The 24,779-nt window shown below is 43.4% G+C and overlaps 1 protein-coding gene across 1 annotated transcript in view; it reads left to right on the top strand.

Annotated features, from left to right (window-relative positions):
• The window catches only part of mboat1 (membrane bound O-acyltransferase domain containing 1), a 117,403-nt gene that overhangs the window by 6,289 nt on the left and 86,335 nt on the right, over window positions 1–24,779 (top strand). Inside the window, exon 2 of the mRNA XM_078228828.1 lies at window positions 8,546–8,691. Within this exon, the coding sequence (XP_078084954.1) occupies window positions 8,546–8,691 (146 nt within the window). The remainder of the gene's footprint in view (window positions 1–8,545; window positions 8,692–24,779) is intronic.

The following is a 24,779-nucleotide window of genomic DNA, read 5'->3' as shown; positions in this document are numbered from 1 at the left end:
CCCCCATATCCCTACATATTTACCCGCTAATCCCTCTAACCTACACATCTCAGGACACTAAGGGGCAATTTTAGCATGGCCAATCAACCTAACTCGCACATCTTTGGACTGTGGGAGGAAACCATAGCACCCGGAGAAAACCCACGCAGACACGAGGAGAATGTGCAAACTCCACACAGACACTGACCCAAACCGGGAATCGAACCCAGGTCCCTGGAGCTGTGAAGCAGCAGTGCTAACCACTGTGCTATTGTGCTGGATATCACACCCACAGTGGAGGATCTTAGCAGTGCTATTGACTTTCTTGCTGTGGGCAAGGCTCCAGATGCTGGTGCTATACCACCTGAACTTATCAAACAAGGGAAACCAGCAGTCCTTTACCATTTGTATAAACTTCTCTGTCTCTGTTGGGAGGAGGGGCAGTGCCCCAGGGCAAGCATGATGCAAACGTTGTGACCCTGTACAAGAACAAGGGGAACTGCCAACAGCTGCAAGAACTATGGAAGCGTCTCCCTGCTGAGCATGGGAAAAGTATTTCCTAATGTTGCCCTTCTCAGACTGTAAATCCTGACTGAATGTATCTTTCCCAAATGCCAGTGTGTTTTCAGAGCTGGAAGATCTACAATTGACATGATCATCTTTGTCCAGCAGCTGCAAGAAAAATCCTGTGTACAAAGTAGACCACTGTTTATCCTTGGCAGACCTGAGATCACCTTCTCAGGGGCCCTGGAGTGTGAGCATTGGCTGAAGGACAATTATTTAGCCAAAGACCTGTACGGTTAACTGGCCACTGGATCATAACATTTTCTATGTTCTATTAGTAAGATAGAGGGTTATAGATGAGCCTAGAAGGTAAGGAAATTGTTCGGCGCAACTTGTGCGCCGAAGTGCCTGTTTGTGCTGTAGCTTTTCTATGTTCTATAACCTCCTGGGTGTCCTTACCTCAGCTACAAGGATATCTGCAAGCAAGATTTAAAAATAGTGGTCGCTGACACTGAGATCTGGGAGATCATCCCTGATGGCCAGGAATACGGTCCAGAGAGACCAGAGAATTGTACACCACCTCAGCCCATTGTCTTTTCAGCAAAAGCAGCAGAGTCTGCCATGTCAGAGTGCAGCTCTGAGCCACAGCATGCGATGCTTAATGCAAAGTTGACCACCAAAACACACCATCGTCTTATGAGACAGAAGGCTGCCACAGAATCTGAACTTATGTTTATTAAGGAATGAATATTGACTGGGACACTGGGATAACTCCCCTGCTCTTTGAAATAGTGCCATTGGATCTTTTACGTTCACCAGAGAGGGCAGATGGGGGCCTTGGTTTCACCTGAAAGATGGCATTTCTCGCTAAGCAACACTCCCTCAGTCCTGCACTGGAGGGTCTGCCTTGATTTTTAACGCTACACAAAGAAGATTCTTCAGGATTGTTACCACAATAAAGAAAAATAGCAAGCCAAAGATAGAGGGCATTCAAAGATCAATCAGTGGGAGGGATGTCATAACAGATGTGCTGTCTACATTGGAACAGGTAGGAGTGGAACCAAGTGAGAGTCGTGCATGAGATGGAGTATGGCAAAGGATAAATGGGTCATCTATGAGAAAAAGTCATTAAGACTTGTGGAAAGACTTCAGTGACGTTTGCCATAGCTGCCTGTGGTATGGACAGGATAGAAACCAAAACTGAAAGGAAATACAAGGAGAGGTGGAAGAAACAAGAATGCCTTTTCTCTAAAATACTCACTGAGGAGATATTGTGTTCCCACAGTATCGTCAACCATTTAAAAACAACAAACGTGTCCTTTTTTAAAAGAAGGGCACAACAAATAACGAACTTAACTATGAAAATAAAAGAAAGGAAATTCATAAATGGTAATATTTTCTAATATACCCTATGCTCTAGTTCCTGTCGTACCCACACTCAGAATCCTTGGCACTAACAAATGTTCTTGTATGCTACTTTCCAAGCAACAATACTAGAATTTGTGTTTTGTTTTCAAGCTTTACTCTTTTCATCTCTCGGTTGCATAGCTTTATGCAATTGCTGGTACATGAATTTGCAGAAATAAGATAGGCTTGGCTGCTTTTTAAAAAGTTTTTGAAACATTATTTTGGATTCAACATGTTTTCTCTTTTGTTGAACAAAACTAAAATGAATGGAGTTCAGTTTTTGAATTACGTTTTCACAGAGCAGTAGTTATGAATCTGCATCTGCTTTAGTTGTGTCTGCATTATAGACTAATATCTGTATTCCACCAATATTTATATGGCTGGCTCAAACTAAACCAGGCATAATCTGCTGAAATGAAAATTATCTAAAGATGGGTCTTGAAGATTTCAAGTAATGGGGTTGTGACTATTTCCTTTGGCAGCTTGTTCCATTGTGGGATTGTCCTTGGGAAGAAAGATTATTGGTACACTACAGCCTTTGTGTTGATGGCAACTCATGTTTTACCATTCCCAGAGGGCGGCTGGTACTTGTTTCTTTCAATTTCCACTAGTCCGTTCTATATTTCATAGAGTATGGTTGGGGTATTTTTCTCCCTCCTGAGCTATTGTGATTCTTATTCCAAATCTTTGATCAAGGATGCATTTCCTTGTATTTTCCATAGTGATGCATAAAGAATTGTGCCGCATGTTGCATCCTGCTTTGTTTAACCTGTTGAGAAGCTGGTTTATGCATTGAGGGGTAAAGGTCCTAGCACAGTTCCCTGGGACACTCTGGATAGGAAATCTCTGGGAGAGGAGAATTTCCCATCACACGCATTGGAGGAATGAAACTTTTGTCCTCGATCTCTGCTGCATTTATGTCATGTCGAGTTGATTGCAGTTGCAGAGTGTGATATTGTGAACAATGTTTTTCATGTTTTCATTTGATCATCTTTCAGCAAAATGATGCGGTTTCTACATTTGACCTCATAACTAGTTGAAGTGAGGCTGTGAGTAACAAATAGTTTTTTTTCTCCACCCTCCTCCATTTTGACAGTTAAATCAATAAATCCATTTAGAATGAGTTCTGTAGGATATTTTGCTTTAAAATTCAGACATTTCCTCAGACATCACAAACCGAGATGAAGATGCTGATTTTAGTCCTTCAAGTAGAGCTGGTTTTTCATAAATATATAAACTGGTGGGGGAAGGAGATGAGATTAAGCACAGCATTTGTATTTTCATGTTGCTGTTTGCCTTTCAAATAGTCAAAGAAAAGGGGGGAGGAAACCATGTAGTAACTGGAGTGGACATAAGGTCTACGTCACCTGGGACTTCCTTCTGTACTGTGAAAACTGCCACTTTCTATTGATTCAAAGGTGAGTCCTGAGATTGTCTGTAAATGAGCGATGAAAGGGATAAGAGTTCAGTGGCAGTGATATCCTGTAATTATGGGTCCTTGCCTTGGTGGGTAGGAGGGTGAACTGTGAGGTGGATGCAGAGATGCTTCAGTGTGATTTGGTGTGTGTGGGTGTATGCATGGCAGATGCAGCATAATGTGGATAAATGTGAAGTTATCCACTTCAGTAATAATAATAGGAAGACAGATTTTACTTGAATCGATGTAAATTGAGAGAGGTGGATACTCAGTTAGACTTTGGCGTCCTCGTGCATCAGTCTCTGAAAATAAGCGCAAAGTACAGCAGGCAGTAAAAAAGGCAAATGGTATGTTGGCTTTCATAGCAAGAGAATTTGAGTATAGGAATAGGGATGTTTTAATGCAATTGTATAGGGCATTGGTGAGGCCATACCTGGAGTATTGGGTCCAGATTTGGTGCCCTGATCTGAGGAAGGATTTCCTTGCTATAGAGGGAGGACAGCGAAGGTGGGTTTCTGGGATGGCAGGTCTGTCATATGAGGAGAGACAAGTCAGTTAGGATTATGTTCACTGGAGTTTAGAAGAGTGAGAGGGGATCTCTTGGGTAGATTCAGAAAGAATGTTCCCAATAGTTGGGGATTCCAGAACTAGGGGTCATAGTTTGAGGATAAGGAATAAACCTTTTAGAATTGAGGTGAGGAGAAATTTCTTCACCCAGAGAGTGGTGAATGTATGGAATTCACTTCCACAGAAAGTAGTTGAGCCCAAAATGTTGTATGACTTCAAAACAAAATTAGATATAGTTCTTGCGGCTAAAGGGATATGGGGGGGGGAAGGGGGGTTCAGGATATTGTATTTGATGATCATCCATGATCTTAATGAATGGCTGAGCAGTATCGAAGGGCTGAAGGGCCTACTGCTGCTTCTAGTTTCTATGTTTCTATGTTTACCTTAGCCTGCATTCTCCACTCTGATGGATGCTTGGCTACAATTCCGCGGGTGCAGCACGCTCTGTTATCTTGAGCTTCTTCCTAACTCCATGGAGTTCTAATGTCCCCAGGCACCTTCCTAGATATCACAATAAAGGTTTTTTTTTGAAGCCTTGGAGCCAAACTTAATGCAAAATGGTTCAAATTTTGTACCTTCAAAAGCAGCAGCAGATCCTTACTAAACAGGTTAGGAGTGAAAGAATGAAAGCAATCAATTATGAAGTTTTATGAAAAGCTAAAAATCAAGAAAAAAAGTACAACCTCTAGCTTTAAAATTTATTTATTTATTAGTCACAAGTAGGCTTACATTAACACTGCAATGAAGTTTCTGTGAAAATCCCCTCATCGCCACCCTCCAGTGCCTGTTCGGGTACACTGAGGGAGAATTTAGCATAAAAAAAGAGAGATGGCAATATAAACAAATTTGTGTTTGGACATCCTATGGGTTGCCACCTTGACTTCTTCACTAAATTGCATAATCTCATTAAGATGGACTTTGCTGAAGATTTGCCGGATTTGTACTCGGATTTATAGTTTTTAAGAGGGGCTCAAAACCTAGGGCTTTTTCCAGGAATTCCATATTAGGGAAGGTTCCCACTGAAAAATTGGGGCAGGATTATTTCTGTTGGTTATCTCAATGGTAATGAGGGTCAGAGGTTCAGAATCATCACAAGATAAGCTCGACCTAACCTTTGTTTGAAGTGAAAGCATTTACTTTGTTGCAACGTTGAAATGATTTGCCGTAAGTGGCAATTGAATCAAGCAGTAACGGCATTTGTAAACCTGGTGGATATGAAGTATTCTGAAATGCAACTGTGCTACTTGGCTTTGTAAAAGGTTCAGATCTAAGACTACCGGCAATTGAATTTGTAGAAAGTTGTTGATGTATCAAAGATTAGGTGATGTTTAGGGTGCTGCCACTTTGGACGGAATTCTCCCATGCCCCCATCAGCTGGAGGATGTAGAATTTATTGGGAGGGCCAAGATCATTTTTACACCAGCGTGAATCTTCAGCTGGTGCTTGCCACAGCAGATTGGGAAACCCATTGGAGGCAGGCATGAAAGTCATTTGCATCCCGCTATTAGAATGTAGACGAAGGCCTGACCACCCACGCCTGACTCTCCATGGTGCCAGTGGGAAAACATGCCAGTGCGAAACACGTCTGGAACAACTGTGCAAATGTTGAGACTCACCTGACCAATGCCTGGGTCTGCCTCTGGAATTCAGGATGGAGGCTGACAGCAGCAACCCTGGATCCCGGAACACCACAGCGGTGGGGGGAGGGGTGGGGGGAGGGGGGGGGGGGGGGACCACAGGTCGACCTTCCAATTTCAGTGTCCTGTAGGGGGCCCACCTTCCAGCCCAGAGATCCATTTTAATTTACAGGGGGTCCACCTTCTTCAATAGTGGGTCAGTTCAGTCTGGTGCCCAGATATGACTGCGGTGTTTGCATCATCAGGCCTGTCCCATCATGGAATATGATGCAAACACCTGGTTGCATAATTAATGAGATCAGGGTCAGAAGATTTGGAGTGTCTCCATGCCGGCCTCCTCAGCGGGCAACACTCCCCATCCCCGCCATGGGACTTCTTCCCCAGATGGGAGAATTTCACTCTTTGGTTCTGTATTTTAAAAGTTAGGTTTTATTTGAAGCGGATTGCCTTACTCTTTCACTTCTGCATTTTTATTTCAAAGTTTGAGCATTTGCCTTTTTTCTTTTCTGTTTCAGCTAAGTGTGGTGGAACCAATAACAACTTAGAGAAAGTACATGCCACTTCTAATAGAGATATATCACTCTTTCAGAATATATTTAGATATTTCTGCCGAAGTTTTGAATGGTTGTTGCACTATGCCTAATACAAACATGATGCTGTTTTTTCTATAATTAATATAGATGGAGTTAGCCATTGTTATTTTATTAGCACAATACACTAAAATTAATGCATTAGTTATTCTTACCTTTTAATTGGTACTAGTAGTGTAAATAGTTGCTGTTCACTTGAGAGGGGAACAAATGGGTGTATGAAGAGTATAGCAAAGAAGTCGGAAAACAATTGTGAATTAAGAAAGGAAGGTTTTAAAGAATGTAAAAATAATAAAACATTCTGTAAACACAAAAATGAGAAAGGGATAGAGCCACTAATGATGTACAAGATAATGTCATGCCCAATTGTACCTACTTTCTCCCACTATATGATCTGAAGGATCAATTTATTTAACTAAGAATGTTTGTCTGCGAATGGAACAATTGCTATTTGCAGTGATCGTGTGATACAGCATTCACATTTCAATTGCCAAGACCAATATGTATAACACACTTAACTTGAACAGTTTGTGCTATCAGTTTGCCGCTCCCTCTGGTATTTAGCATACAGAGATTTCTGAGGTCAGTCTAGTCCCATTTGTCCAGTCAGTTGCAATCCCCAAAGCGTTCTAACTGGTATTTCTACGAAGCACCAATTCACCTGTTCCGTATAGTGACTCTCAAGTTAGGTGAGTCAGGCACAGCTTATTTAAATCAAAACTTAGAAAAACACTCTTAGCTTTTAACATTGTAATCACGGAAACTCCTGAAACAGATTATGAGCTGACTACGCAAGATTACAGGGAATCAAAGGATTGCGGGACAGCTGCTTCCAGGTGATAATGCTGTTTGCTAATCGGTCAAGATACTTTGATTCTCGAGTAATACTCTGCAAAATTGCCAAACTCTAATCCAAACAAATCCTTGAGCTCTCTTTTGTAGTCTGATTTCAAAAACAATTTAGCAAACAAATTTCATACTTTACAACAATCTGACAATGTTCTCTTAAAAATCAAATTTATAACCAGTGGATTACATTTTTAAAAATCATGAACTTTTTAACTTCTTCATATACATCAGATGTTTCCCTCACACACTGCCATCTACTATCTTTGAATATACCTTTCAAAATGAGATGCTGCGCATACTCTATACTGTAGGATTCACAACATCAATTCCAAGGTTTCTTCAACAGCACCTCCCAAATCCATACCCTCTTCTTTGGACTTGGATATGAAAATATTTTCCTTTCCTCCATTGTCACTAGATCAAGCTCCTGGAACTCCCTACTCAGAAGCACTTTAAGAACATCTTCACCACACAGACTGCAGCGGTTCAAGAAGTAGGCTCAACACCAACTTCTTAAGGGCAATTAGGGACGGCTTGTTAGAAAAATCCACATCTCGAGAATGAATTTTAAAAATGTCTGGCCAGCCCAGTGATTGTCCTGCAGAAAACATCAGCCAGAGAAAGAGACTTGAACAGAGAGGGATAATTAGAAGGAGATACAGAGAATGCAGTCAGAGAGGAGGGGGAGAAGAAAACAAAATTGAGAATGGGAGAGATTTTAAAAAAATATTTGTTTGTGAGCAACATCCATGAAGGTCAACTCATACAAGATGAGCTTTATTGATGCGATAATGGGAAATGACTGTTCTGCAAAAGTCCTTTTCCTTAACCAAAGTGGGATTCATGACTTTGGCTTATTCTAAGTGTCATCAGTACTGTAGATGCCAAAACACACAATTTGGAAAAAAAAGTATTGCAGAGTACTGATGATGAACGTTTGAACACAGATCTTGGTAAGATGATTTAATTAAAAGTGCAGTGAAACATTTTTCCCCTTTGAGCTAAAACCTGGTAAATAATAGTCTAAAGACCACAACTTCTTCCCTGAGACATAATCAGAATGATTCCGTAAATAACCTGATATAAATCACATTTGAAACGAAAGATAAATTACTGGTTTATAATCGCAAAAATATTGTTTAAAGATATTAAAATGTTTGAATCTTGATCACTGTCTGAACCTGTGGATATGATGTACAATCACACAGTGCACATGTGTTTATATGCAAGAGAACGTTGTAGCTTCTACTTCATCCTGCAGTCCTGCTTCATATCTTTTTCTGGTATCAGGCTGATCTGAGCTGTTGACTAGCTGGGAGATAAACTCTTGTATCCCACTTAACCCATGAATCATACCTAGGTGTGGAAAGCCAGCGCTATGTGGTGAATTATTAACTGGGATTATTTGATCAGGAAATATGAAACTGTTAGCTGTTGACCTCTGCTGAGCTTGCATCATTCACTTCAAACGTAGACTTCCAACAATCTCTGCTTATGAACTGAGTTACTGAGCAGACAGGGTTGCAACTGTAGATGTGTCTCGAATTAAAATCTGGCCACCGTTGGTTCAGGCTGCTTTTTGTTTTGTTTTGCAGGTGAATTTTGCGGTGTGTCAGTTGTTTGCCCTATTTGCTGCCTTCTGGTTTCGCCTTTATCTCACTCCCAGTAGAGCTGGTGCTATTGTACGTCATCTGGTCATCACAATGATTGGCATATATCTTGCTATTTTCTGCTTTGGATGGTAAGTTTAAAAATGATGTTTAGAATTTATTGTTACAATCAATCCCACCTCCCACACTGGTATCAATTCATTAGTGTACTCATCTCATTAAGGACATATCCTTAAAGGTTAAGGATATCTCATCTGGGCTGCAGAGGAATTGGGGTGTGAGGGGAAAGATCCAGTTGCTGTGACCCATGTAGGTACCAACAATGTAGGTAGAATGAGGAAAGAGATTCTTCAGAGGAAACATGAGCAGCTAGGTGCTGAATTAAAAAGGACAACCACAAATAATTTCCGGATTACTACCTGAGTCGCATGCTAATTGGCATAGGATGAATAGATTAAAGAGGTAACTGCGTGGCTCAAAGATTGGTGTGGGAGAGATGGGTTGGAGATCATGGGATACTGGAGAAAGAGGGAGCTGTTTGGTTGGGGCGGGCCCCACTTGAATCATGCTGGACTAGTGTCCTGGCAAATTGAATAGCTAGGGCTTTAAACTAACTAGTGGTGGGTGGGGGTGGAGTTCAGTTGCATGGAGATTTAGAAAATCAAAATGTAAAGAGAAGGAAGGAGTGCAGGTTAATGATGAGGCTAATTGTTACCAGATAATGAAAGGAAGTAACAGTGTGTGAATGTCATATTACACCAAGGAATCATACAAGAATAGCGAAAATTAATAATGGGACAAACTTAAAAGCTTTGTATCTGAATGTGCATAGCATTTGGAATAAAATTAACGAGTTAACAGCATAAGTAGAGCCAACAGGATATGATTTGGTGGCAATTGCTGAGACATGGTCTTAACGAGACCAGGTCTGGAAGTTGAATATCCAAGGGTACTCAGTGTTTTATGACACAAAGCTGGGCAGGAGCGTGAACTGTGAGGCGGATGCAAAAATGCTTCAGTGTGATTTGGACAAACTGAGTGAGTGGGCACATGTATGGCAGATGCAGTATAATGTGGATAAATGAAAGGTTATCCACTTTGGTAATAAATACAGGAAGGCAGATTATTTTCTGAATGGCTATAAATTGAGAGAGGGGAATGTGCAATGAAACCTGGGTGTCCTTCTACACTAGCCGCTGAAGGTAAGCATGTAGGTACAGCAGATGGTATGTTGGACTTCGTAGCGAGAGGATTAGAGTACAGGAGCAGGGATGTCTTGCTGCATTTATGCAGAGCCTTGGTGAGACCACATCTCGAATACTGTGCAGTTTTGGTCTCCTTATCCTGACTTGTGGGATGACAAGACAGATGTATAAGGAGAGGTTGAGTTGGTTAGGGTTATATTCACTAGAGTTCAGAAGAATGAAGGGGGAATCTCATAGGAACCTATAAAATTCTAACAGGACTAGACAGGGTAAATGCACAAAGAATGTTCCCGATGTCAGGAAGCCTAGAACCAGGGGTCACAGTCTAAGGATACGGAGTAAACCGTTTAGGACTAAGATGAGGAGAAATGTCTTCACCCAGAGAGTAGTGAGCCTGTGAAATCCTCTACAACAGAAAGCAATTGAGGACAAAATATTGTATATTTTCAAGAAGGAGGTACATATAGCTCTTGGGGTTAAAGTAATCAAAGGTTATGCGGGGAAAGTGGAACAAACAATTGACTTGGATGATCAGCTATGATAATGAATGGTTGAGCAATCTTGAAGGGCTGAATGGCTTTCTTCTCCTATGTTTCTATGTTTCGGAAGGATAGACAGAAAGGAAAAGTTGGTGGTGTAGCTTTGTTAGTAAAGGAAGGGATCAGTGCTGTATTGAGAAAGGGTATTGGCACTGAAGATCAAGATGTAGAATCAGTTGGGTAGAAATGAGAAACAGCAAGGGAAAGAAGTCCCTGATGGTCTCCTAATAGTAGTTCTACAGTAGGACACAATATAAACCAGGAAATACTGGGGGCTTGTTGTAAGCAAGGTATGACAATAATCATGCATGATTTTAATATGCGCATAGACTGAAAATACCAAACTTTTAAGGGTAGCCTTGAGGGAGAGTTCATAGAGTATTTGAGATTGGTCCGGCAACATATTGTTCTAGGAAACAATCAGCGAGCAGGCTAGCCATTTAGGATTTAGTATTGTGTAATGAAATGGGATTAATTGATGATCTTGTAGGAAAAGATCTTCTTGGGAAGAATGATCATGGCATGCTTGAATTTAAAATTCAGTTTGAGGGCAATAAACATGAGTCCCATGCTAGTGTTCTGATGTTAAACCAAAGGCATGAGGACAGAATTGGCCTGAGTGGACTACTTAGAAAGACCAAAAGGTAGAATAGTTGATGAACAGTGGCAGTATTTAAGGAGATATTCAATTGCTCCCAACTAAAATATATTCCAGAAAGGAAGAAGGATTGTAAGAGGGAGAAGATGTATCCATGGCTAAGCAAGGAGGTGAAAGGTAACATACAGGCAAAAACTAAGGCATACCATATTGCAAACATCACTGATAGGCTGGAGGATTGGAAAACTTTTAAGACGATTAGATGTTTATTGAAGAAGTAATAAAAAGAGCATAGGTAAATTATGAAAGAAATCTCGCGCAAAATATAAAAATAGATAGCAAAAGATTCCATAAGTATTTAAAAAGGAATAGAGGATGAGACTGGGAGTTAGAAATGGGGAACATAGAAATTGCAGATGTACTAAACCAATATTTTGGCTTAGTTTTCACGGTGGAGGACACTAGAATCATCTCAACAGTAACAGGGTAATGCAGAGATTGTTTAAAAGGAGGAATGTAAAACAATCGCTATCACTAGGGTAAAGGTAGGGATTATAGGCAGACAGGTTCCCAGAGCCTGATGGCCTATATTCTAGGATTTTAAAAGAAACAGAGTCGGTGGAGGCATTGGTTATAGTTTTCAAAATTTCATGGATTCTAGAAAGGTTCCAGTGGATTGGAAAAAGGCTAATGTAACGCTCCTGTTCAAAAAGGGAGAAAGGCAGAAAGTAGGGAACTATAGGCCAGTTAGTTTAATATCTGTTGTTGGGAAACTTTTGGAATCCATTCTTAAGGAAGCAGTAACAGGACATTTGAAAAGTCAAAATGCAATCCATCAGAGTCAGCATGGTTTTATGAAGGGTGAATTGTGTTTGTCTAATTTGCTGGAGTTCTTTGAGCTGGAACAAGCAAATCAGATAATTGGGGTTGTTTAGGAATTCCAGAAGGCATATGAGAAGGTGCCGCATGAAAGGTTGGCATGCAAGGTAAGATCCTACGCGGTTGGGGGTAATGTATTAACTTGGATAGAGGATTGGCTAACCAACAGAAAGCAGAGTGTGGAGATAAATGTGTCTTTTTCTGGTTGGCAAGCTGTAGCTAGTGGTGTGCCACAGGGTTAGGTCCTCAGGCCCCAACTATTTACAATCTATATTAATGGCTTGGATGCAGGGATAGAATATACTATAGCCAAATTTGCAGACAATGCTAAAATACGTGGGAAAGCATGTTGCAATGAGGAAATAAGGCATTTACAAATGGATATTTGTCAGATGGAATTTAACGTGTATAAGTATGAAGTTGTCCAATTTGGTCAGAGGAATAAAAAGGCAACTTATTATCTAAATGGAAAGACACTTCAAAATGCTGTGGTGCAGAGGGATTTGGATGTCTTCGTGCACAAATCGCAAAAAGTTAGTTTACGGATGCAGCCTGTAATAAGGAAGACAAATTAAATTTTAGCATATAAAAGTAGGTAAGTGCTGTTGCAATTGTATAGGGCATTGGTGAGACTGCAACTGAAGTACTGTGCACAGTTTTCGTCCCCTTACTTGAGGAAGGACATAAACACATTCAAGGTGGTTCAGAGAAGGTTCACTAGAGTAGTTTAGGCCTATACTCACTGGAATTTAAAGAATGAGAGAAGATCTAATTGAGATATGTAAGATGCTAAAGGGGTTTGACAGAGTAGATGTAGACCAGATGTTTCCCCTTGTTGGACATTCTAGGAGGAGAGGCCCTACCTTTAGGCTAAGGGGTGGCAGATTTAAAACTGAAATTCTCTACCCCAGAATGCAGTGGACACAGGAATACTAAACAAATTTAAGAAGTGGATAGATAGGTTTTTAATTAATAGAAGGATGGAGGGTAATGGGGAACAGGCAGGAAGGTGGCGTTGAGGCCGAGATGAGATCAGTCATGATCCTATTGAGTGGCGGAGCAGGCTTGAGGGGTTGAATTATCTACTCTTGGTCCTGGTTCTTATGTTAATGTGGATTTATTGTGTGTTTTTCTTGCCCACTGGTAATGTTCTGATTCAGTTAAGATGCTTTGATGCAAAAACAGTGCCAGTTAAGTACCAGGTACTTGGGTAGGTGCTCAATAAACTGAGATTTTAGTTCAAGGGTAAAGTTGTGAACAGTATAATTAATGCGATAACCATGACTTTTTGTCCTTTTTGAAGAGTGCTGCTATGTAGAAAACACTGTGATACATGTCATTTGTAGCTCAGTGGTAACACTCGCATCTGAGTCAGAACGTCATGTGTTCAAATCCCACTCCAGAAGACTTGAGCTTCTAATCCAGGCTGATACATGCAATACAGTAGTGAAGGAGCGCTGCATTTCTGGAAATACCATCATTCTGATGAGGCATTAAACCGAGATCCTGTCTACCCTCTGAGTTGGACACTTAAGAAGTTCTTCACTGGCTGTAAAGCATATTATAATGTATTGAGGTTATGAAAGGCATTATCGAAATGCAGTTTCTTTCTTCTAAAGTAAAGCTGGGGGCAAAAGCCATTTAATTCGGCAGGAGGGTGTGAGATGGGGTCCCTGCTGCCTTCCCCACTCCCCGCCCGATCAGGCTCCGGGTGAGAAGGATATGGTTTATTTTTCCTGCCTGGTGGCCAATTGATTTGATTTGATTTATCATTGTCACATGTATTAGTATACAGTGAAAAGTATTGTTTCTTGCATGCTATACAGACAAAGCATACCGTACATAAAGACGGAAAGGAGAGAGTGCAGAATGTAGTGTTATAGTCATAGCTAGAGTGTAAAAAAGATCAATTTAATATGAAGTAGGTCCATTCAAAAGTCTGATGGCAGCAGGGAAAAAGCTGTTCTTGAGTTGGTTGATGCATGTCCTCAGACTTTTGTATCTTTTTCCTGGTGGAAGAAGGTGAAAGAAAGTATGTCTCGGGTGCCGGGGGGTCCTTAATTTTGCTGGCTTTTCCAAGGCAGTGTCAATGGATGGGAGGTTGGTTTGCGTGATGGACTGGGCTTCATTCACGACCCTTTGTAGTTTCTTGTGGTTTTGTACAGAGCAGGAGTCCTACCAAGCTGTGCTTTCTATGGTGCATCTGTAGAAGTTGGTGAGAGTTGTAGCGGACAAGCCAAATTTCCTTAGTCTTCTGAGAAAGTAGAAGCGTTGGTGGGCTTTCTTAACTATAGCGTCGGCATAGAAGGACCAGGACAGGTTGCTGGTGATCCGGACACCTAAAAACTTGAAGCTCTTGACCATTTCTACTTCGTCCCCATTGATGTAGACAGGGGCGTGTTCTCCACTACGCTTCCTGAAGTCAATGACTATCTCCTTCGTTTTGTTGACATTGAGGGAGAGATTATTGTCGCACCGGTTCACCAGATTCTCTATCTCCTTCCTGTACTCCATCTCGCCATTGTTTGAGATCTGACTCACTACTATCAGCAAACTTGAAAATTGAGTTGGAGGGGAATTTGGCCACAAAGTCATAGGCGTATGAAGAGTACAGTAAGGGACTGAGGACACAGCGTTGTAGGACACTGGTGTTGAGGATAATCATGGAAGAGGTGTTGTTGCCTATCCTTACTGATTGCGGTCTGTGGGGTTAGAAAGTTCGGGATCTGGTCGCAGAAGGAGGAGTCGAGCCCCTGGCTACAGAATTTGGAGATGCATTTCGTACGAATAATGGTGTTGAAGGCTGAGCTGTAGGAGTCTGACATGGGTGCCTTCGTTATCTAAGTGTTCCAGAGTTGAGTGCAGGGCCAGGGAGATGTCGTGGGTCCATGCTGTGGATCTGTTGCAGCAGTAGGCGAACTGTAGTGCATCCAGGCAATGTGGGAGGCCGGAATTGATTTGTACCATGACTAACCTTTCGAAGCATTTCATAATGATGGATGTCAGAGCCACTGAACGATAGTCATTAAGGCACGCTGCCTGGCTTTTCTTTGGTACCAGGATGATGGTTGTTGTCTTGAAGCAGATGGGGACATTAGATTGGTGTAAAGAGAGGTTGAAGATGTCTGCGAGTACCCCCGCCAGTTCTGAGTGCCGTCTGGGTACCCCATCCGGGCTAGTCGCTTTCCACAGGTTGACCTTCAAGAAGGCTGCTCTGACATCTGAAATGTGACCTCAGATACAAATTTGTCCGAGGCTTCTGGAGTGGAGGGTGTGCTCTCGCTGACCTTTTGCTCAAAACTGGCATTAAATGCATTGAGCTCATCGGGGAGAGGCGCATTGGTGCCGGCAATTTTACATGCCTTCATCTTGTAGCCTGTTATGACTTGCAGACCTTGCCATAGTTGGCGGGAGTCCATGTGGTTAGCTTGGGACTTTAGCTTGGTCCAGTACTGTCTTTTGGCATCTTTGATGGATCTCTGAAGATCATTTCTGTCTTTTTTGTATAGCACAGTAAGAAGTCTCACAACACCAGGTTAAAGTCCAACAGGTTTATTTGGTAGCAAATACCATAAGCTTTCGGAGCAGAGCTCCTTCGTCAGATGGAGTGGATATCTGTTCTCAAACAGGGCACAGACACAGAAATCAAATTACAGAATACTGATTAGAATGCAAATCTCTACAGCCAGCCAGGTCTTAAATGTACAGACAATGTGGGTGGAGGGAGCATTCAACACAGGTTAAAGAGATGTGTATTGTCTCCAGACAGAACAGCTTGTGAAATTCTGCAAGTCCAGGAGGCAAGCTGTGGGGGTTACTGATAATGTGACATAAATCCAACATCCCGGTTTAGGCCGTCCTCATGTGTGCGGAACTTGGCTATCAGTTTCTGCTCAGCGACTCTGCGCTGTCGTGTGTCGTGAAGGCCGCCTTGGAGAACGCTTACCTGAAGATCCAAGGCTGAATGCCCGTGACTGCTGAAGTGCTCCCCCACAGGAAGAGAACAGTCTTGCCTGGTGATTGTCGAGCGGTGTTCATTCATCCGTTGTCGTAGCGTCTGCATGGTTTCCCCAATGTACCATGCCTCGGGACATCCTTTCTTGCAGCGTATCAGGTAGACAACGTTGGCCGAGTTGCAAGAGTAGGTACCGTGTACCTGGTAGATGGTGTTCTCACGTGAGATGATGGCATCCGTGTCGATGATCCGGCACGTCTTGCAGAGGTTGCTGTGGCGGGGTTGTGTGGTGTCGTGGTCACTGTTCTCCTGAAGGCTGGGTAGTTTGCTGCGGACAATGGTCTGTTTGAGGTTGCGTGGTTGTTTGAAGGCAAGAAGTGGGGGTGTGGGGATGGCCTTGGCGAGATGTTCGTCTTCATCAATGACATGTTGAAGGCTCCGGAGGAGATGCCGTAGCTTCTCCGCTCCGGGGAAGTACTGGACGACGAAGGGTACTCTGTCCACCGTGTCCCGTGTTTGTCTTCTGAGGAGGTCGGTGCGGTTTTTCGCTGTGGCGCGTCGGAACTGTTGATATATTTTTTGTATAGCACAGTAAGAAGTCTCACAACACCAGGTTAAAGCCCAACAGGTTTATTTGGTAGCAAATACCATAAGCTTTCGGAGCGTGCTGCTCCTTCGTCCTTGTGCTTCGTGCTTATGGTATTTGCTACCAAATAAACCTGTTGGACTTTAACCTGGTGTTGTGAGACTTCTTACTGTGCTTACCCCAGTCCAACGCCGGCATCTCCACATCATTTTTTGTATAGGTCAGGGTCGCCTGACTTGAACGCTTCAGACCTGGACTTCAGCAAGCAGTGGATATCCCTGTTCCTCCATGGATTCCAGTTGGGAAACACGGATTTGCTTCTTTGACACACAGTTTTCTACACACTTACTAATGAAGTTAGTTACTGTAGTGGCGCACTCATTCAGGCTGGTCGCAGTGTTTTTAAACACAGTCTACTGACTCTAAGCAGTCCCATAGGAGGTCATCCGATTCCTCAGACCAACATTGCACGACTTTCTTTAACGGATTCTCCTGTTTCAGTCTTTGCTTGTAAGCCGGGAGCAGGAGCACAGCCTTGTGGTCTGATTTGCCAAAGTGTGGGCCGGCGATAGAGCGGTAGGCATGTTTGATATTTGTGTAGCAGTGGTCTAGGATGTTTGGGCCTCAGGTGGAACAGGAGACGTGTTGGTGATATCTTGGTAGGACGCTCTTGAGCCTGGCCTGATTGAAGTCCCCGGCCACGATGGACAAAGCCACAAGATGTTTCGTCTCGAGGTTATTTGTGGCGGTGTATATTTTGTCCTTGAGGTCCTTAAGTAGCTAATTAAGGGTCTCAAATCACCGCCGCTGGTATTCAACCAGCAGTAGGTGAGAACTCGCCATCCTGGGAGTTCCCCCAAACCTCATTGGGTTTTCAAGTGGACTAAGGGTCCCTCATTCACAGGCACCCTGATGATAATCGAGGGACCCAGCATCGGGATGGAGGAAGACCTGCTGAAAGTCACCATGATTCTGTCCTCTGACACCACCTCGACCTCCTCCTCACATGTGCCCTCTCATCCACCCAGCCCACACCCACCTTTGCCTGGGAAGCCATCTCAGATTCCTTCCCCTGTTAGGTCTGCTAGTACTGAAGTACTGCCGGCATCTGATTGGCCAGTTGCCCTCAGGGATGGGATTTCCACCCTAAAGCGGAATTAATCTGGCATTCTTCATTGTCCAGGTAAGTGCCCGATTACCTTGTAAATGCATCATGCATCCTGGAGAGAAGTGATGTGGAGCCTGTACCAGTTCTCCAACCAGTGGACAAGACCCCCATCACACTCGATAAATTCCACCCTTACTATGTGAAGGCCCAAAGCTAGCCTTTTGAATGGAAAAGTTATTTGGATATTTACCCTTCATAAGAGCCTTTGCTATGATCCTGTGATGCTCTCTGTTCCTTGTCCCATGCCTGCTTTGATATCCTATGTAATTTCAACAATTTGTGGGAAAAGTGCTCAAAAGGGCAAGTGGTTTTCTGGACTTTATATTTTGATCCATTAAATGCAAAATCAAAGAGGTGGTACATTTGTGAAAAATATGGGTTAAGCCACATTTGGATTCATGTGTGCAGTTCAAGCATCCAATTGTGGAAAAAAAATTGGTGTCATGGAAGAATGTGTCATAAATTTACTTCAAATTAAATGAGGGATGAGAGAATACAGTCAAGCTAGACTTAAAAAGAACCAGATGCACAAATGTTGAAAGGATCTGATGCAAGTGTTAAAATTCTCGAAAGGTTTGAGAGTCAATTTTTTTTTCTCAGGCTGTGATGTTAGCTGTGGAATTCCCCTCCCACTCTCTGTCCATCACTGCAGATGTGTGTGGAACGTCTGTTCACTAGGGAATAGGGCCCATGCCACTCACAACCCTATCTGAATGATTGCATCGACATTGAGGCTTTGACAGAAATATGATTCATGGGTGTTTAAACATTGTAAGAAGTTTAACAACACCAGGTTAAAGTCCAACAGGTTTATTTGGTAGCAAAAGCCACACAAGCTTTCGAGGCTCTGAGCCCCTTCTTCAGGTGAGTGGGAATTCTGTTCACAAACAGAACTTATAAGACACAGACTCAATTTACATTATAAGTTCTGTGTCTTATAAGTTCTGTTTGTGAACAGAATTCCCACTCACCTGAAGAAGGGGCTCAGAGCCTCGAAAGCTTGTGTGGCTTTTGCTACCAAATAAACCTGTTGGACTTTAACCTGGTGTTGCTAAACTTCTTACTGTGTTTACCCCAGTCCAACGCCGGCATCTCCACATCATGTTTAAACATTGCCCATTAATGAAGCTTCCCCTGCCTGGCTGTGCTTCCTACCACCTGCCATGCCCGAATCTTTGTGGTTGAATTGTGGCCCTTTCCACAAATTATGCTTTGTTCTCTTCATCATGGTCCTCTGGCATATTGTTTTCCTTCGATCATCTCACCTTGTTGAACTCCTCTCATATCTGCTTTAAATTCTTCATTCCCTGCAACCCCTCAAACTCCAACCCGAGGTTCACATTCAGATATCCTCCTAACTTTCATTCCTCAACCTTTGCATCGAGCATTGCCTCATCCTCTGATTTTAATTTCTATTTCAACTCATCTTGCCTTCTCCAACTTTGATTTTACTGCTCTTCTGCCCTCTCTTAACCTCTCGTACTCATGGTCATCTCTAACTATGCCATTTCACACAGCCCTACTCCAATGGCTTCAATATAAGGCCATCTTTGAGCACTCCCTTGGTATAGCTTACCACCCATCCTCCCCACTGCTTCCAACCTCACTTACCTTGGCATCCATCCTTGGAAAGAAACTCTTGTTCTAAGTCACTTAAAATTGCTCTTCCAAACTCCCAACTGTCAACACATTACCTCATTTGCCACAACGTTTCTCAGCTGTCACCTTGTTCAATCATTCCCTCATTGTCATGCCATTGATGCCATTATAAAGCCTTTATTTCTCCCACTCTGATCATCTGGTATGGCGTCTACCTTTGCTTCCTTAAATCCAAGGACTGTAGACTTGAGCATAGCTGTTGCACCTTAAGTTACCCATCTGTCATCAGATTTAACGAAGCCATGTCAAGAATTATTAGGCCTTTTCCTTCTCCAGCAAAGCTAGTCACTACTGCTGGATCACTCTGGAGAGTAAAGGTAAATCCCAGCTTCTTTGCTTCTCTATCAACTGAATGCTTAAACTCCTCTCTCCTGCACCTTCACCCTTTTTTCCAACAACATACGCAAACCTATAGACTTTCTGTCACCAAGATTGAAGCCCTCCTTTAAGTAGCCTGTATTCCGCACCTCTTGTCACTCAGCCAAACCACCCCCAAACCTTGAGCTCATTTTCTCTGTATTTATTATCTTGTTGCTCCCCTCATGCCTTTTCCAAGCTCATCTTGTCCATGGGACCCAATTCCTGCTCTCTTGACCCCATTCTTGCTAAACTGGTGACCATACAACTTTCCTCCCTCGCCCCCATGCTAACAGACATTGTAAATTTTTAGAGGTACAGAAAATTGAATCAGACTGTTTGGAATCTCAGTTGATCTTCCAGTTCCACACTCTTGCCATCACAAAGACAGCTGACTTCTACCTCCCTAACATTAGCCATCTTGCTCGTGCTTCAACTCGTCTCCTGGTGAAGCTCTCCTTCCATACCTTTGCCACCTCTGAATTGGACTATTCCATCCTCCGGTTCCTCATGAACTTAGTCTCAATTAAACTTCTGCTGTCTATATTCTGTACCACTCACCAATCACTTGTGTTTTCTGATTCTGTGCCCACAATACCTTCAGTTTAAAATTCTCATCCTTTGTGTCCTTGCCTCTTCATAACTCTAATTTTCTTCAACACTACAACCATCTGAGAACTCTGCGATACTCCAATTCTGGCCTCATCGTCTCCATTCTTTCCCCTTACCATTGGTGCATTTACATTCAGCTCTCTGGGCTCCAAGCTCTGGGATTCCCGGGCTATAACTCTCCATTTTACCATATCCCAGTTGCTTTCAAACCATTTTTTTGACCATGTGTTTAGTCACCTATGGCTTTGGTTTGGTAATGATGTTTGTCTAATTATGCATCTGTGTATCACCTGGGGGATTTTTTCTACATTAAGGTGCTGTATCAATGCAGTTATTGTTACTTCATCAATTCAGGTGAGTAGTGAGTATTCCATCATTTTATCTGACCATCTGGTAGCTGGTGGAGAGATTTTGACGAGATCAGGAGGCAAGGTAGAATACCCAGCCACTCGCGACTATACTATTGATTATTAAGTCATCAGTAAAGAAGGATTAATTTGGAATTGGCAGTAGGGAAGTATAAAGGGGGGGGGGGGGGGGGGGGGGCGGGGAAGCTTTCTTCTCAGGCAGTTGGAGCATGGTTTGAGTGCCACAGATAATGATTCAAATTGACTTAATCATAACATTTAAAAGAGAATGTGATAAAACAACTGAAGAAAATGTATTCAAGGCAAGCAAAATGAGTAGAATGGTTAACTCTTAAAGGGGAGCAACCATATATATAGTGCTGACCTGTTCAATCCTATAATAAATAAAATGCATCAATAATGATCTCAGCAATAAGGCTGTTTAGCTTGTATCTACCTAGCACATAGGTTTATCGGGTTTGGGAGAATGTTGGAGTTGCCAGATCAACAACCAAAGATTATCAATGACTTGTCGAAATGGATATGATCTATATTAGCTTAGTGTCATTTTAAGGGCCTGGACTCAGGATTCTAATGATGCCGTTTATTGGATACTTCCCTGTAATGTTGACGCTAGCTTTTTATAAAGAACCACTCTTGGCAGTTCTGTATAATAGGGTGTGGATCTGAACGAGTGATTTCCGCACACACGCATTTCTGATTTTAATTATGTTACTGTTGGTCATTGCCAAGTGGAGGTTAGGCCTTTCCAACAAAAACCTACAGGATTAATAGAGGAGCAGAACACTGGAGGAGCAGATGCTGGAAATCTGAAGTGAAAAGAGTAAATCCCGGAAATACTCAGCGAGTTTGGCAGCATCTGTGAAGAGGGCAACCTTTAATGTTTCAGATTGTTGATTGTAAGAAGTGGCAAAAAAGTAAAAAATGTGACCAGATTTGAGCAAGTACGGAGGCAGGAGAAGCGGGGATGGTGGTGGGGGGGGGGGTAAGTGAGGCAGAGGTGGTGTGAAAGAACAACAGGGAAGGTCTGTGATAGGTTGGAAAGCAGGAGAGATTAAGGGAACGATCCTCCCATCCTGCTGCACTAGTTTATTAGCGCAGCAGGCTGGAGGATTTCAGCGTGGCCAGATTAATGTGATCCGTGCTGGGCATCTGGCTCCGAGCACCTCTCCCAGTGCCAGATTTCTGGCGCTGTCAGGGGCTCATTTAAATATTATTATTGTATTAGTTAAGACCTGGGCCCACTAATCACATTTAAATATTATTTAAATGTGATTAGCGGGCCCAGCACTGAAACTTCCAGGCCTGCTAGCCTCTCCCACCCCGCTCGGAGTATTTCACTTCAACAGGGTTTATAGTAGCAGCCCTACCCTGCTGGAGTGAAGAGGGGGCATTAGGGGGCCCCCCAGAAGGTCGGGCAGCGGGTGGGGTGCGCCCTGGGCTTTGACAGCTTGGCAGTGCCGGCCTAGCCCCCTCCCCGGGGGCACCTTGATTTGATTTGGTTTGATTTATTATTGTCGCATGTATTAACATACGGTGAAAAGTATTGTTTCTTGCATGCTATACAGACAAAGCATATTGTTCATAGAGAAGGAAAGGAGGGAGTGCAGAATGTACTGTGACAGTTATAGCTAGGGTGTAGAGAAAGATCAACTTAATGCAAGGTATGTCCATTCAAAAGTCTGATGGCAGCAGGGAAGAAGCTGTTCTTGAGTCGGTTGGTAAGTGACTTCAGACTTTTGTATCTTTTTCCCGACGGAAGAGGGTGGAAGAGAGAATGTCCGGGGTGCGTGGAATCCTTAATTATGCTGGCTGCTTTGCCGAGGCAGGGAAGTGTAAACAAAGTCCATAGATGGGAGGCTGGTTTGCGTGATGGATTGGGCTACATTTACGACCTTTTGTAGTTCCTTGCGGTCTTGGGCAGAACAGGAGCCATACTAAACTGTGATACAACCAGAAAGAATGCTTTCTTCTATGGTGCATCTGTAAAAGTTGGTGGGAGTCGTAGCTGACATGTCAAATTTCCTTAGTCTTCTGAGAAAGTAGAGGCGTTGGTGGGCTTTCTTAACTATAGTGTCGGCGTAGGGGGACCAGGACAGGTTGGTGATCTGAACACCTAAAAACTTGAAGCTCTCGAGCCTTTCTACTTTGTACCCATTGATGTAGACAGGGGCATGTTCTCCTCTACGCTTCCTGAAGTCGATGACAATCTCCTTCGTTTTGTTGACATTGAGGGAGAGATTATTGTTGCCGCACCAGTTCACCAGATTCTCTATCTCAGTCCTGTACTCGCCTCGTCATTTTTGTCTCATCCTTGTTTGAGATCCGATCCACTATGGTGGTGTCGCCAGCAAAGTTGAAAATCGAATTGGAGGGAAATTTGGCCACACAGTCATAGATGTATAAGGAGTATAGTCGGGGGCTGATTTAAAGCCTTGTGGGGCACCGGTGTTCAGGATGATCGTGGAGGAGGTGGTGTTGTCTATCCTTACTGATTATGGTCTGTGAGTTAGGAAGTTCAGGATCCAGTTGCAGAGCGAGGTGCCAAGGCCCAGGCCAAGGAGTTTGGAGATGAGTTTCGTGGGAATAATGGTGTTGAAGGCTGAGTTGTAGTCAATAAATAGGAGTCTAACATCGGTACCCTTGTTATCTAGGTGTTCCAAGGTTGATTGTAGGGCCAGGGAGATGGCTTCTGCTGTGGACCTGCTGCGGCAATAGGCAAACTGTAGTGGACCCAGGTAGTCCGGGAGGCTAGAATTGATTTGTTCCATGACCAGCCTTTCGAAGCACTTCATAATGATGAATGTTAGAGCCTCCGGCCGATAGTCATTAAGGCACGCTGCTTGGTTTTTCTTAGGTACTGGGATGATGATCATCTTCTTGAAGCAGATAGGGATCTCAGATTGTTGTAAAGAGAGGTTGAAGATGTCTGCAAATACTTGGCACTGCCCACTGGGTATGGGACAGTGCCAAGGGGACGGGGCTTAATGGGGCAGAGCCTGGGGGACAGGGCCTAGTGGGCGATCAGTGGGGGTGGGGGGGGTCCCGTTTCACTCTGCATTCGGGATCAGTGGGGGAAGGAGGGAGGCCAGCGATCGGGGCAAGTTGTGAAGGGGAGGAGGATAAGCCGATTAGGGATGGCCTGCTGGAGGGGTTGGCACTGGGGTGGGGAGTAACTGTTGGGAGGGGCTGGAGGGTCGGGTGGGGTGGGGGGGCGCTGGAGATCGGGGCGGGCCGCGAGGGGGGCGTTCGGGGCTGGGCCCAGGAATGGTCAGGGGGCCAGCGATCAGGCCATTGAGGTGGGGGGCTTGGGGGGGTGGAGTGGGATGGAGAGCTGGCATTGCGGGGGTCGCAGGGCTGGCCAGCGATTGAGCTGATCAGCAATCAGGGGGCTGGCAATGCGGGACTACTGCACATGCAATCTCGGCACTGACGGATTGGCGCATTCACAGTGGTCCACTCAGCATGCCGATTTCAGCCTCTCCAGAGGAAATAGGTCCCGCCCCCTGAAATGTAATGATATACATGCCAAAAGCAGCGTGAATTACTCCAGTTTTCACACACATTCAACACTTAGAATTTTTTGGGGAGAATTCCGGCCTAAATGGTGCAAGACAAAAGGGAGTGGTGGTGGAACAAGTAATAAAAAATGTGTCTAGAGGAGACTTGAATGGCAGAATTAGTTTGGAAGCATAGCTTTGAGCTTCATGAAGGCGTTGTTTTCTATTCCCCTTCTGGACCTCTGTATCCATGGCCTCTGTAATGTTCCAGCGAAGCTCACTGTCACCTTGAGGAACAGTAACTTGTCTTTCAATTCGGCACTTTACAATGACTTCGTTCCTACTGAACTCAACGTTGAATTTAATAATTTTGGATTGTAACCCCGCCTACATTTTGTTTCCTGCTTTGTTCCTTGTTTAAATTTTCTTTTGTTTTTGGGTTGTAGATGTAAATGATTATATTGTTTACACCTCTTCTGGACACGTCTTTTGTTTCTTTATTTTTTCCCATTCCCTTTAGCCTTGCACCATATACCCCTTTGTCATTTAATCTTCCATGTTTTCCACCCTCTCTGAGACCTTCCGTTTTGTTCCCTTTTGGTACAGAAATATCTAAGGAGATATTAAGACAGGTAACCAAAAACTTGGTCAAAGTAGGTTCAAAAGAATGTCTTAACCAAAGAAGGAGAAGTTTAGGTAGGAAATTTTAGAGCCTGGGGCCTAGTCAGCTGAAGATGTCAACCAATAGTGGAATGAAGTAAATCAGGAATGCAAACAGGCCTGAATGGATGGA

The sequence above is a fragment of the Mustelus asterias genome, chromosome 2, assembly GCF_964213995.1.
Source record: "Mustelus asterias chromosome 2, sMusAst1.hap1.1, whole genome shotgun sequence".
In the NCBI taxonomy this organism is placed as follows: Eukaryota; Metazoa; Chordata; class Chondrichthyes; order Carcharhiniformes; family Triakidae; genus Mustelus; species Mustelus asterias.
This window is presented reverse-complemented; position numbering and strand designations above follow the sequence as displayed.